The sequence below is a fragment of the Pristis pectinata genome, chromosome 3, assembly GCF_009764475.1.
Source record: "Pristis pectinata isolate sPriPec2 chromosome 3, sPriPec2.1.pri, whole genome shotgun sequence".
Taxonomy (NCBI): Eukaryota; Metazoa; Chordata; class Chondrichthyes; order Rhinopristiformes; family Pristidae; genus Pristis; species Pristis pectinata.
In genome coordinates, this window is record NC_067407.1 from 112306761 (window position 1) to 112319485 (window position 12725).

At 36.2% G+C, this 12725-nt stretch overlaps 1 protein-coding gene across 2 annotated transcripts in view; it reads left to right on the plus strand.

Moving 5' to 3' along the window:
• mark1 (MAP/microtubule affinity-regulating kinase 1) overlaps positions 1-12725 on the plus strand; it is a 145855-nt gene that overhangs the window by 114945 nt on the left and 18185 nt on the right. For both annotated transcript variants that reach the window (XM_052012057.1, XM_052012056.1), the window contains exons 10-15: positions 1029-1148; positions 1301-1400; positions 1703-1815; positions 7664-7817; positions 10076-10269; positions 11132-11229. In XM_052012057.1, coding sequence (XP_051868017.1) covers positions 1029-1148; positions 1301-1400; positions 1703-1815; positions 7664-7817; positions 10076-10269; positions 11132-11229 — 779 coding nt within the window. The remainder of the gene's footprint in view (positions 1-1028; positions 1149-1300; positions 1401-1702; positions 1816-7663; positions 7818-10075; positions 10270-11131; positions 11230-12725) is intronic.

A 12725-nucleotide genomic window follows, 5' to 3' on the forward strand; every position in this document is an offset into this window, starting at 1 on the left:
GTAATTGGAGTGAAGTTGTACATGTAACACAAAAGCAATTTATTGATGTGGAAGTAATTAAGCAGGCAGGTGGTTTATTGGCCTTTGTTGCATGTGGTGTTGCCAATTTACAAGTGTAAGGAAACCTTGCTGCATTGTCCACTTCTTTGATGAAACCACACCTGGAATAAGGTGTCCAGTTTCAGCTTTCATACCTAAGAAAGAATCTAACGTGTCTTGGAGGCAGTAATAAAAAGTAGACTGAGAAGGACTGAGCTATGTTCACTTGAGTTCAGAAGAATGAGAGAGAATCACATTGAAGGATAAAATTCTGAGAGTGATTAACAGGATAGGTGTTGAGAGTCTAGAACTAGGGAGCATTATCTCAGAACAAGAAGTTGGCCATTTAGGACCAAGATAAAGAGAAATTTCTTCATTCAGAAAGTTATGAGAAATTCTCCATCCCAGGAGCCCATGGATGCTTGGCTATTGAATGTATTCAAGACAGTCAATAGATGTTTAGACACAAAGGAAATCAAGAGATAGTGTGATCAGACAGAAAGTATTGAGCTTAAGGATCAGCCATGATACTGAATAGGGCAGTAGGTGCAAAGCGCTGCATGACCTCGCTCCTATTTCTTGAGCCACTCCACATCAGTCAACCCACCAACCATATTCAATTTTCAACTCTCCGCCATCTCTCCTTTTCCAAATAAATTCTTATTTGTCCCTTCTGTTGTGTGACTAAGGCCATGTGAGTAGGGGTGCTTGACTGAGTAAATTTGTGGTGTGACAGAACTGTTTTGGCTTTGTGCCTCATTGGAGGATAAACAGGTTACTGAACGAGGTTTTGGCATTTAATACACCTTTATCCTCTCCCCACCCCCTCAACCTAAAAGAACGCACAACAAGAGGATGTATGTGTTTTCTTTTAGTCTCTTCAATTCTTGTTGCCTTAAATTGAATGCTTTTTTGAACTGAACATTTGAGTGTCTTGACTCTGTGCAGTGTAAATGCCATGATTTCCCCTATTTGTTCCCTCCCTCCAGGAATTAAGGGAAAGGGTGTTGCGAGGAAAATACCGTATTCCTTTCTATATGTCAACTGACTGTGAAAACTTGCTCAAAAAGCTTCTGGTATTAAATCCTGCCAAACGAGGCAGTTTGGAAGTAAGAAAGAATTTCTGAATCCTGCACTTTTGTTAATGCTTAATGCAATCATTACCTATTTTTCCACCTTTACTCTAAAAATTATTTATACCATATTTGAAACTTTACATGCCCGATGGCAAAGTTATTTAAATGTTGAGTTCTTTAAACAGCAAATTATGAAGGATCGATGGATGAATGTTGGTTTTGAGGAGGAGGAATTAAAACCATACGGTGAACCAGAACCTGACTACAATGATCCCAAGAGAATAGGTATGTCATTTAATGTTGCATGAATGATGGGGCTTGATTGCTGATACTCTGAAGAACATTACAATTATATAAATATCTATACGTGGTTTATATTCACCCTTTCTATTATAAACACATTGAGAATGAGGAAAAAAGTCTTATTATTCATTTGTTTAGTGTTTTTAAGATTTCCTACGGCTAAGACAGAGCCCAGGGAATTAATTTGCTGCAAACAATGTGGTTATGATGAGAATATTTCATTGAAAGTATTTATTCAGACAAACATTGTTCTACATTGTAATTTTTTGCTTTAATATTCACAGAAACAATGATCACTATGGGTTTCCCAAGAGAAGAAATTACTCAATCCCTTGTGGGACAGAAATATGATGATGTCATGGCCTGTTATCTATTATTAGGCAGGAAACCTCCAGAGGTAAGCTTCATATTAATTTATTCAGAAACCAGAATAGTTCAGCTGTATGAAGATTGTTGAGATGCGTGCATACACATGTAGATAGTTTCTCCATTGCTGCCCTTGACAGGACAACAGAGATTTCCCTATTGAAATGGCTGCTGCATTCTTTTATCCCTTGTGCATCATTACCTTGATCAGTATCTTAACACTCCACTAGACTCTGAAACCTCTCTTGCAAAGCAATATTTTATCTTCTTTGACCTGTAAGTATGCCCCCCTTGCTCTACAACACATCAAAAAAAATAGGCATCATTGACAGCTTGAAAATACTTAGGCTGAGGAAATTATGCTTCATCCTAAAACATAAGAAAGGAGTTCAGGTTTGTTCCGCCATTCAATAAAATCATGTATGCTATGTAGCCTAATTCCATACATTAACTTTCACCCACATGCCTCAGTATTCTTGGTTAATAATTATCTTTCATTCTTGGATTTAAAATTAACATTTGCCCTAGAGCCAATTGCTATAGAAATGTCTCTTAACTTTCACTACTGAAAGGACCTGGCTCTAACTTTAAACTATATACCCTTGGTGGTAGACTTGCTAACCAGAAGAATTTCTAATAATTTTTGAGATTTTTCATGAGATCACCCTTTAAGCTTCCAATTTGCATGGAATGCAACCATTGTTTATTTAATCTCTTGTCCTTTAATCCTTGAGTCCAGATCTCATTCTGATAAATCTACACTGAAGTTCTTACCCCAATGTACCCTTCTCACAGATATGGCATTACCTCCACCTCCTTGTATCTATTTTCTAGATACAAAGGCCAACATTCCATTCACTCTTCTGACTATTATCTGTACCACTCCGGACTTTTAAGTGAGGTTTATCGGGGATTTAGGAGAGAGCATCAGAAAAAAAAATTAGGAGGGCAAAAAGGGGCCATGAAATGACTGACAAGTGGGATTAAGGAGAATCCTAAAACCTTTTATAAGTATATTAAAAGCAAGAGGGTAGTTGAGGAAGGAATAGAGCCTCTCAGGGACCAAAATCGTAATCTATGTGTGGAACCAGGGGACATGAGTGGTGTCCTAAATGAATACTTTTCATTGGTATTCACCAGGGAGAATGATGTGGAGACTGGAGAATTAAAGGAAGGGTATGCTGATATTCTGGAGCATGTCTCTATTGGTACACATGAGGGTAGATAAATCCCAGGGCCTGACAGGATCTATCCCAGGATGCTAAGGGAATTAAGGCAAGAGATTGCTGGGGGCCTTGCCAGAGAATTTTGCACCTTGAAGGAGATCGAGGTAATACCACATCTTCATTACTGAAGGAATAGCTAATCTGTCTCCTTGTTCAAAAAGTGAGCCTTGCATCACTGTGAGGGATGTGTTGAAGAAGATTCTGAGAGACAGGATTTATGCTCACTTGAAAAGGTAGGGATTGATTAAAAGGAGTCAGCATGGTTTTGTCAAAGTTTATTGTCATATGTCCAAATACATGTATGCACAGCAGCATCACAGGCACATAGCATCATATGAGCAGCATTCACAAGTAAAACATAAATTAAACATAAATTTTTACAAGAAAGAACACAATTAGAACAAAAAAAAAAACGAAGTCCATTTTAGTGCAAAGTGATCAAAGTGGTCATAGTGTTACTGAACTGTAGTGCTTAGTGTTTTGCCAGTTGGTTCAAGAACCAAATGGTTGAAGGGAAGTAGCTGTTCTTGAACCTGGTGGTGTGGGACTTCAGGCGTGTGCAGAGGAGATCATGTCTCACAAATCTGACTGAGATTTTTTGAAGAGGTAACTAAGAAAATTGGTGAAGACAGAGCAGTAGACATGATTTATATAGATTTTAGTAAGGCTTTTGACAAGGTCCCACATGGTAGGTTGGTCTCAAAGGTTAAGACACAATGGATCCAAGGCCTGTTGGTGAACTGGATCCAAAATTGGCTTGGTGATAGGCAGAGAGTAGTGGTAGATTGGTATTTTTCAGACCGGAAGTTTGTTAACAAGTTGTGTTCTGCAGGGATCGGTGCTGGGACCTTTGTTGATTTTATTTTTATATATATATATGTATGTATATATGTTTGTATGTATATGATATATATATATATATATAGACACACACACACACACATTTGTCTATTTATTTATTTATGTGATGAGAATGTAGGTAGTCTGATTAGTAGGTTTGCAGATGACACAAAAACTTGTGGAATCAGAGTTAGTGAAGAAGGTTGTCTAAGGATACAGTGGGATGTAGATCAGCTGGAAAGTTGGGTGGATTGGCGGCAAATGGAATTTAATCCAGGCAAATGTGAGGTAATTGCACTTTGGGAAATCAAATTCTGGTAGGACATATAAAGTAAATGGCAGAGACCTTAGGAGCATTAATGTACAGAGAGAGCAAGGTGCAAATTCATCTCTCTCTCTCCACATGGCAAACAGGGGTGAATAGGGTAATGAAGAAAGCATTTGGTATGCATACCTTCGTAGACCAAGGCATTGACTGTAGGCCAAGGAGTTGGAATATCATGTTGCAGCTATGCAAAACACTAGTTAAACCACATTTGGAGTATTGTGTACAGTTCTGGTTGTCACACTACAGGAAGGATTGTGGTAGCAATAGAGAGAGCACAGACAAGATTCACCAGATGTTGCCTAGCATTTAGGGATGTAGCTATACAGACAGATTGGAAAAGCCATCCCTGGGTTACAAACTTCTTCCTTTTGGGCACCCCCTACTTTCAGATGAGCTCCAATAATATTATTAAATTCAAAAGTCTGACATACATACACACATTGTTCTACAATCAGCAAATTAGTTTCCCCTCTCCACTTTCAGTAATTATTCTTTCTCATCATCTTATGTGCTTTTGATGCCATTCATTACAATACTGTGGAGGTGTTGGTTACCTTAAGTGATTTTTGTACATTTTCCGACTTAAGTTCAAAAAGAACAGAACATGTTTGTTATCTGGGGACGGCCTGTACTGTCAAATTTGCCCTCAGCCTTCTAATTAAAACATCCAGACCCTCTAATCTGATCCCAGGAATCATTCTAGTAAATCTTTTCTGCACCCAACCCCCTCTAACCTCTCACATCCTTCCTACAATGCAGCTGTCAGAATTGAATACAATGCTTAAGTTCAGGCTGGACCAATGATTGTCAAGGTTCAGCATGACTTCCCTGCTTTTATATTTAATGCCTCTGTTAATAAAGCCCAAAATTGTGTATGCCCTATTAACTGCTTTGTTTAACTGTCCTACCACTATCCATAATTGGTGCCCAGGTCTTTGCTCCTGCACTCCTTTTAGAACAGTCTCCTTCATTCTTTCTATTAAAATGCAACTCCTCACTTTTTTCCACATTAACCTTGATGTCCTACACATCTGTTAATTCTACCAGTTTGTTTATAGCTTTCTGTAATCTATCACCATCCTTCTCACAGTTCACAACTAAGCCAAGTTTTGTGTCATCTGCAAATGTAGAAATTATGGCTTGCATACTATAGGTCATTAATATAGATCAAAAAGGTAATGGTCCCAACAGCATTCTTTGGAGAATGCCACTATTCACCTTTCTTCAGTCCAGAAAACAACTATTCACCAGAACACTGTTGTCTGTTACTCAATCAATCCCAGCAAAATCCATTTTTTTTGCCACATGCTTTAACTTCACTGATAAGCCTGTTATGTCATACTTTCTCAAAAGCCTTCTGGAAGTCCACATACACTATGTTGATTGCTCTGCCCTCATCAACCATATCCATTACCTCATCAACAACTTCTATTAAATTGGTTAAACATGATTTGCCCTTAACAAATCCATGCTGACTTGTCTTAAGTAATCCATTTTCCTCCAGGTGTCTAGTAATCTTGTCCCCAATGTTTCGAAAAGCTTTCTCACCGAGATTAAATTGACATGTCTATAATTACTGGGTTTATCCTTACTTTTTTTTGAACAAGGAAGTAACATTTGCTGCTCTCTGGTCTTCTGACACTAATCCTGTATTGAAAGAGTACTGAAGCGTGATAATTAGTATCTCTGTGGTTTCCTCCTATACTTTATTGCTTCCAATTTTTATTATCCAGTGTCTCAAATGTTGTTTCCTTCACTATTACTTTAGAAGCACCCTTTTCCCTGGTGAAGGCCAATGCAAAGTACTATCTTGACACCATTCTTGACATCCATGTGCAGGTTCCCAGTTTTGTCCTTATAGGCTTCATTCCTCCATTTTATTGTTTGTATGCCTACAGAACATATTTGGATTCCCGGTTGGCCTAACAATATTTTTGTATGTAGCATTTTTGTCTGCTGTGTCATGAGAGGTAGAAATTTAACTTTCAGGTACAGAACACAATTGGATGACAAATAGTACATTGCTTTATTGTAAGGGGTTTAGACTACAACTCCAGAAGAACAATATACAGCTGCTGGAAATCTGAAATAATAACAGACAATGCTGGAAATACTCAGCAGTTCAGGAAGCACTTCTGAATGGAGAAAGAGAGCTATCATTTCGGGTTGTTGACCCTTCAGAACAGGAAAGAGTTAGAAATGAGACAAGTTTTAATTTGCATAGAATGGGTGGGAAGCAGGAAAGATGGAGAGAGCAAAAGGAAGGTCTGTGATAGAGTAGAGACCAGGAAAGAATGATGCAAGTGAATAATATATTGATGGCTGAAAGATGGTGGTAAAGTATGTATGGAAAGGTATAAATAGTAGGAGATGAATGAAAATTTTTAAAAAGTGTATATGCTGGAAATCTGAAACAAAAACAAAAACTGCTGGGCGCACCCAGCAAATCAGGCTGTACCAATGGAGTGAGAAAAATCACAGATGAAGGACTGGCAAAATGGCCAGTTCTGATACAGTCAGAAAGAGAGAATGAGTTGCTTAAAGCTGGAGAATTCTAATAATGAGTCCAGCAGTCTGCAATGAGCCCACAGAGAAGATGAGGTGCTGCTGTTCCCCAAGGTTGCATTGGGACCTCGTTGTAACAGATAGGTCAGAGTGGGAGTGGGAGGCAACAGCAAACGGGGTCATCTTATGGACTGAAAGCAGCTGTTCCACAAAGTAGTCATTCAAACAGTGTTTGGTTTCTCCGTTGTGGAGGAGACCACATTGCAATAAAGTCTGAAATACCAGGAGAGCAATAGAGGAAAGAAAACAACCAGAATGTTGGAAGTGTGAGATACAAGACTGAAGTAGCTAATTAACTGAAATTTTTAAATTCAGTGAGTCTGGCAGGTTGCAATGCTGAGTGGGATGATAAGGGGCTATTCCTAAAACTTATACTGGGTTTTGTTGGAATTGTATAGAAGGTAGTTGGAATGGGATGGAGAATAGACATGACCCTTCAATGTAGTACAAGCAGTGGTACTGTTTAGGTCATAAATGATCACATAACCATTTTTTGAGGAAAAGCAAGGGAATTCTTCAATCAATATTTGTTGCCAATTGAAAATACATTTGAAAAAATATTTTAAAATAGATTCGTAACTTACCTCATTTCTGTTTGTGTAACCTTGATGTGCACAAATTGTTCTGCAGTTCTTTCCCATTCATGAGTACAGCGAACAACTCTTCATTTCTGAAAACTCAACAATTCATACAATGCAGTAATTAGTGATACATTTATTAATATCAGATACAGGCAGGTGTTACAAGCACTGAAAAACCAGGTTACAATATATTTTCATCACCTTGTTTGATACATTGGCTCAGAATATTGGAACCAGTGAAAACTTGGTGGGGAAGAGTTTTATCTTACTACAGTAAAAATAGATAAAGATTTAAAGTTTCAAAAATAATTTTAAAAACTTTTTTTTTCAAACTTTCAGTTTGAAGGCAGTGAATCTGTATCCAGCAGTAACCTGTGTCAAAGGTCTCGACCCAATAGTGATCTCAACAACAGCTCCACGCAGTCCCCTGCACATTCGAAGGTCCAGCGCAGTATATCAGCGAATCAGAAACAGCGACGGTTTAGTGATCATGGTGGGGATGACATTCAAACACGTAAAGTAACATGGCACATTTCAACTTTGAGTGTGCGGTGCCTTAGTGTGCCGTTCTGGACCAAACGCACATCTTCTTAAAATTTAATTTGGTCCAATTGCTTGTTTCAGAGCATCTTAGGATTGTTAATGGACTAAGTTCCTTGTTTCTGTTTGTGCATGCATATTGCAGTGAAAATCTGACATTCAATGTTTTTCCAAAATAATTCCTTACTATCTATCAGTCAGATGGATTCTATCAGTCCCTGCTGGATTGCAGATGTGGAACTTCTAATTTTAATTGAATCACTCCAGTCTGATAAAACTTAATTAATGATTACTGTCTGTGCAGCATTCATTTTTGGACAATAGTATTGCTCTTTCAGCAGGACATATTCTATTAACCCATGTCACTAACAGATTAAAAACCTGAATTGGTTCAAATATTGGGTTGCTGTTCAACCTCTCGTTCATATCTGATAATGCATAATCTAAATTTTATTCTTGAAAAGCAAATTTGTAGATGGTGGTTTAGAAAATTTACGTTCTCTATTGCTAGACACTTTATTTTTTTAGAGTGGAGAATTGTTTGGGAACGACCTTTTAATTGTCTAATAATTTAAATCAAATATCATAATTTTAAAATATCTTATATCTATGTTGTTAGAGAGAAAAACAAATTGGAAAAATTATATATAAGAATTCTTATCATCATTTATATTATTTCAATGAATTTAGTTTTGCACACAAGATTACCTTGGGTGACAGATATTGTGGGATAAAAGATATTTTTTAAATCAGGTTTTCAAGTTAAAAAAAAAATAGAAATCTGAAAATGCGCAAGAAACCATTCAGCATCTATTGGAGGTGCTGGTAAAATGAACCATTCAAACAATAGCCTGAAGGTTTATTTTCCCAGGTGTTGATTGGTCTGCTGTTGTGGACTCCTATTTGGATATTTTTTTACCAAATTTCCAGCATTCATTTATTCTTTGTATCTATTATTTTAAATGTAGCTGAAGACTTACTTACTTACTGTTTTGTGCTTTGAAAGTTTTAAACATTTTTTGGTGATGGAGGAGATTATTGTAACTGCTGGAGGAATTTTATAACCTTCAGTTTCTAAGGAAATCTTTTCCATGACATATTAATGTAGATTAACAAAGTACCAACCAGATGCTTAGTCTGATTAACAAAATGTACATAGTTAATGAAAGATATTTTTGCTGTTATCACAGTTCCTTAACTATTACAGCACCTGATTACAGCTTAAAATAGATTCAAATCTGTCACAGATTTGTGTAACTGATGGTTAACTTTTTTATTAAAGACTAATCCTTACATCAGTTATCTAATATCTATCATCCTTCTAAGTGAAAATTCTAACTGAAGTATTACATCAGTAAATGGGGTATCCTGATTTATAATGAGTTTTTTATTTTATGATTGTTATTCTAAACTAATACACTTCAATAGGAATAAAGACTAAATCAGTCCAGCCCTTAAATAAGCCCCGTGTGTGTTGTGTTGTAGTTTTTATATGAAAGAATAAGAAGTTAAGTAAATAAATAACAAGGTAAAGAAATAAATAGCAAAAAAAAAATCTGACCCTGAAAATATGAAATTATAAAAGCATCTGTTGGCAATAGAGAGCAGTTAAGCAGCTCTTGGGTGAAATAAAGGATAATAACTCCAGTGAAAGCTTATTGTTTGTGTGGTATTTTTCTTCATTGGTCTTTGGCCTCCTGCGTATTTCTGACAAATTACAAATGATTGAATCCCACTTTGATATTGAGATAAATAATTTGTTTTTGACAAGTACCTCTGACTCATACACAAAGCATCAGATGACAATAACAAAGAGAGTTAGCTTTGTCAGAACAGAAATTCTACAGGGATAATTGAGTAGTACATTTTTAGTTAATTATGATAGTTTCAGGCTTCGTAAAGGTACTAAATATAAAATGCTATTATCGCAGTGTGGCTGTTTAATGCTTTCATCTGCCCATCATCTGTTTTTTTTTTATGGTAACTTTCTTAGTTGAGGTGAGACAGTGAAATCATGTGAACTTGGCTCCTGTAGTGTTTACCTTCCATTGCTTAACTGCTCCCTTCATTTATCTATTCTTGTATGCCATTAGTTGTCCAGCCATATTGAATTGCATGTGCTTTAAAATACATTCAGCCTAAAAGAGAATACTTGGAATTTTACACAAGTGCAGCTAAACTGACTTGTTCCCATGTTTTCCTGTTTTACAGCTGGTCCATCAATCCCACCTGCTGTATCATACACCAAACGAACTCAAGCAAACAGTGTAGAAAGTGAACAGAAGGAAGAGTGGGACAAAGACATAGCTCGCAAATTAAGTAGCAGCACTGTAGGTTCCAAAGCAGATGTCCCTGCAAGTCCACTTGCAGGTCTTGAAAGGAAGAAATCCACAACTGGGCCCAGTGTAAGCAGCAATTTGATTTGAAAGAGCTGCATGTTTGATTTGATTTTTTTTATTCCACACAGCCCTGCATTACAGTATCAATGGGGAAGTTGTGCACTGGTTGTGAAATGGACACAAAGTTCCTCCTTGCCTCCTGTTCTTGTATGTTTATGGTAGGGATGCCATCCATCAAGAGAAATCCTTGGGACTTTTATCATACACAATGCTTTCTACTCTTCTCAATCTTAGTCTCACATTATCTGAAAAGATGACGCTGATTGTCATAGTTGACATCCAATACTCAGATAATGGACCTTAACCTCTATATTTCCAGACCATTTACCATATAGTTCTGAAGCAAAACTCGTGTACAGACTGAAAGTAATAAACGTGTACATGGGAAATTTTCTTCAGTCTAAGCCCAGTTCATTCTTTTCACTATGATATCTAACTGCAATTCCAATTTTAATAAGTCAAAGTGATAAAGGGAACAACGCAGGATCAGATCAACAAAAAAAGGATAATTAAAGTTCTAAGCAGATGTTTAACATTTGCAGGAACATAACTTATAGATGGATGTAATGTAGAATTAAAGTAGAATGAAAGACAGCCTTCAGATGACCCTTTTGATAAATATGGAATTCTAAATCTTACAAGAATTAAAGGAACCAATCTTCAAACAAACTTGACAATTATAAATAAAATTATAAAGCTTGTCTGTTATCATAAGTTATATTAATTACTTATTTCTAAGTACATTTATTATGTACAATATAATTAATAATATTTCTAATATATTTGAAATTATAAGAATAGGATTCTAAAATTTGAAGTATTTTTGTAAAACTGTACCAATCTGAAGATAATGCGTTTCTTGTATCAGAGCAACATGGTTCCTGGTATGACAAGAAGAAACACTTATGTGTGTGAACGGTCCACTGGCGATCGATATTCTGCTGTGCAGAATGGAAAAGACAGCAGGTGAGAATCCATAACACAACAATATTGTCAATTGTCTTAGCGATTTTCTCAAAACCAGGTGAGTAAGCAACCATTAGGAGCTAATGAAAATAATAATGAATATAGCAGGTATGAGTTCATCAAAAACAAGTGAGTGCAAAAAACAAAAACAGATATTCATCTGAATGAGGTCATTATTTGAATGTACATGGCGAGTAACATATTAAACTAGAAAGAAGTCTTACAAGGAATCATGTTTGATGAGATAAAGATTGCATTTTGTCTTTATGTTGGCAATATGTGATTATAGATTCAAGAGCATCATTTTTACATATTACAGTTGAAAGTGCTGAGACTAAATACCGGCAATATTTGTTCCATGAAACTGATCTCATTCTCATTTTTGTTTGGTTACTAAATGTTTAAATGTTGCATGTGTCAATTCCATTCTTGAATTAATCTGGTTCTAATATTATTATAATTTTAAGTCTTCCTGTATTTGACAGCATATATGAATGTATTCAGATAATATTGTTTGCAAAATACATATTTACTAAGCTATAAAATAAGAATAAGATTAAAATCCATATTAATTACCACAAAATGAAGCAGAAATTAAACTTGGGGATTTATAATGGCATGGTACAATGCGAAATGTTTGCTGCAGTGATGGTGATACTGAAGGATAAGAAGATTAAAATTCATTTTGTTGAGTTGTATATTTTTAATGTGAAAGAAATGAGCATTATGCACAGCTAAGTGTCTTCAAAATGGAGCATGTCATTGCAAATATAACTAAGTATCTGCATTAGTAAATGATGTGCATTAATGTGCTTAAAAGAGAGAGACTGGCTGAAATGCCATCTGATTCACAGAAGGAGAAAGCTACGGTTTGAACAGGTAAATGATAATTAATTCAGGACAATCAGCACATTAGTTAATGTTGAGAGAGCTTTTTTTTAAATGAGAGAATAACTACTTTTTCATAAAAGAAATATGGTGGATGTTTTGTTTGTGGATTTTCTGTGGACATTTGATGTGATGCCACATATCAAGCTTGCTGATAAAGTTAAAGTCAATGTGGGATTATAGTAAAGAATTTGTTGAAAGGAGAGAGAACGAGTACTGTTGAATGAATGTGTCCTGAACCATCGGAATGTAAATAGTTAGGCCCCTGGCAATCAATGATGGAACCATGGGTCTTCTATTATAAATAACTTCAGTATAGGGGGCTCAATTTCAAAACTTGCAATAAGAAGAGTTGAGGTAACTTGGCAGGGTAGTAGTTTAGATAGAAAGATGTTGAATGAAGAACTTGATTGCACTAGAGAGGGTGCAGAAGAGATTAGCAAGGATCTTGCCAGGGATGAAATGTTTCGGTTAAGAAGAGAGACTGGATAGGCTGAGTTAGTTTTCCTTAGAGTTGAGGAGCTGATAGAGATGTACAGAATTATGAAGAGCAAAGGTAAGGTGGATGATAGGGAACATTTCCCCAGAGTATATGTGTTCAAGACCAG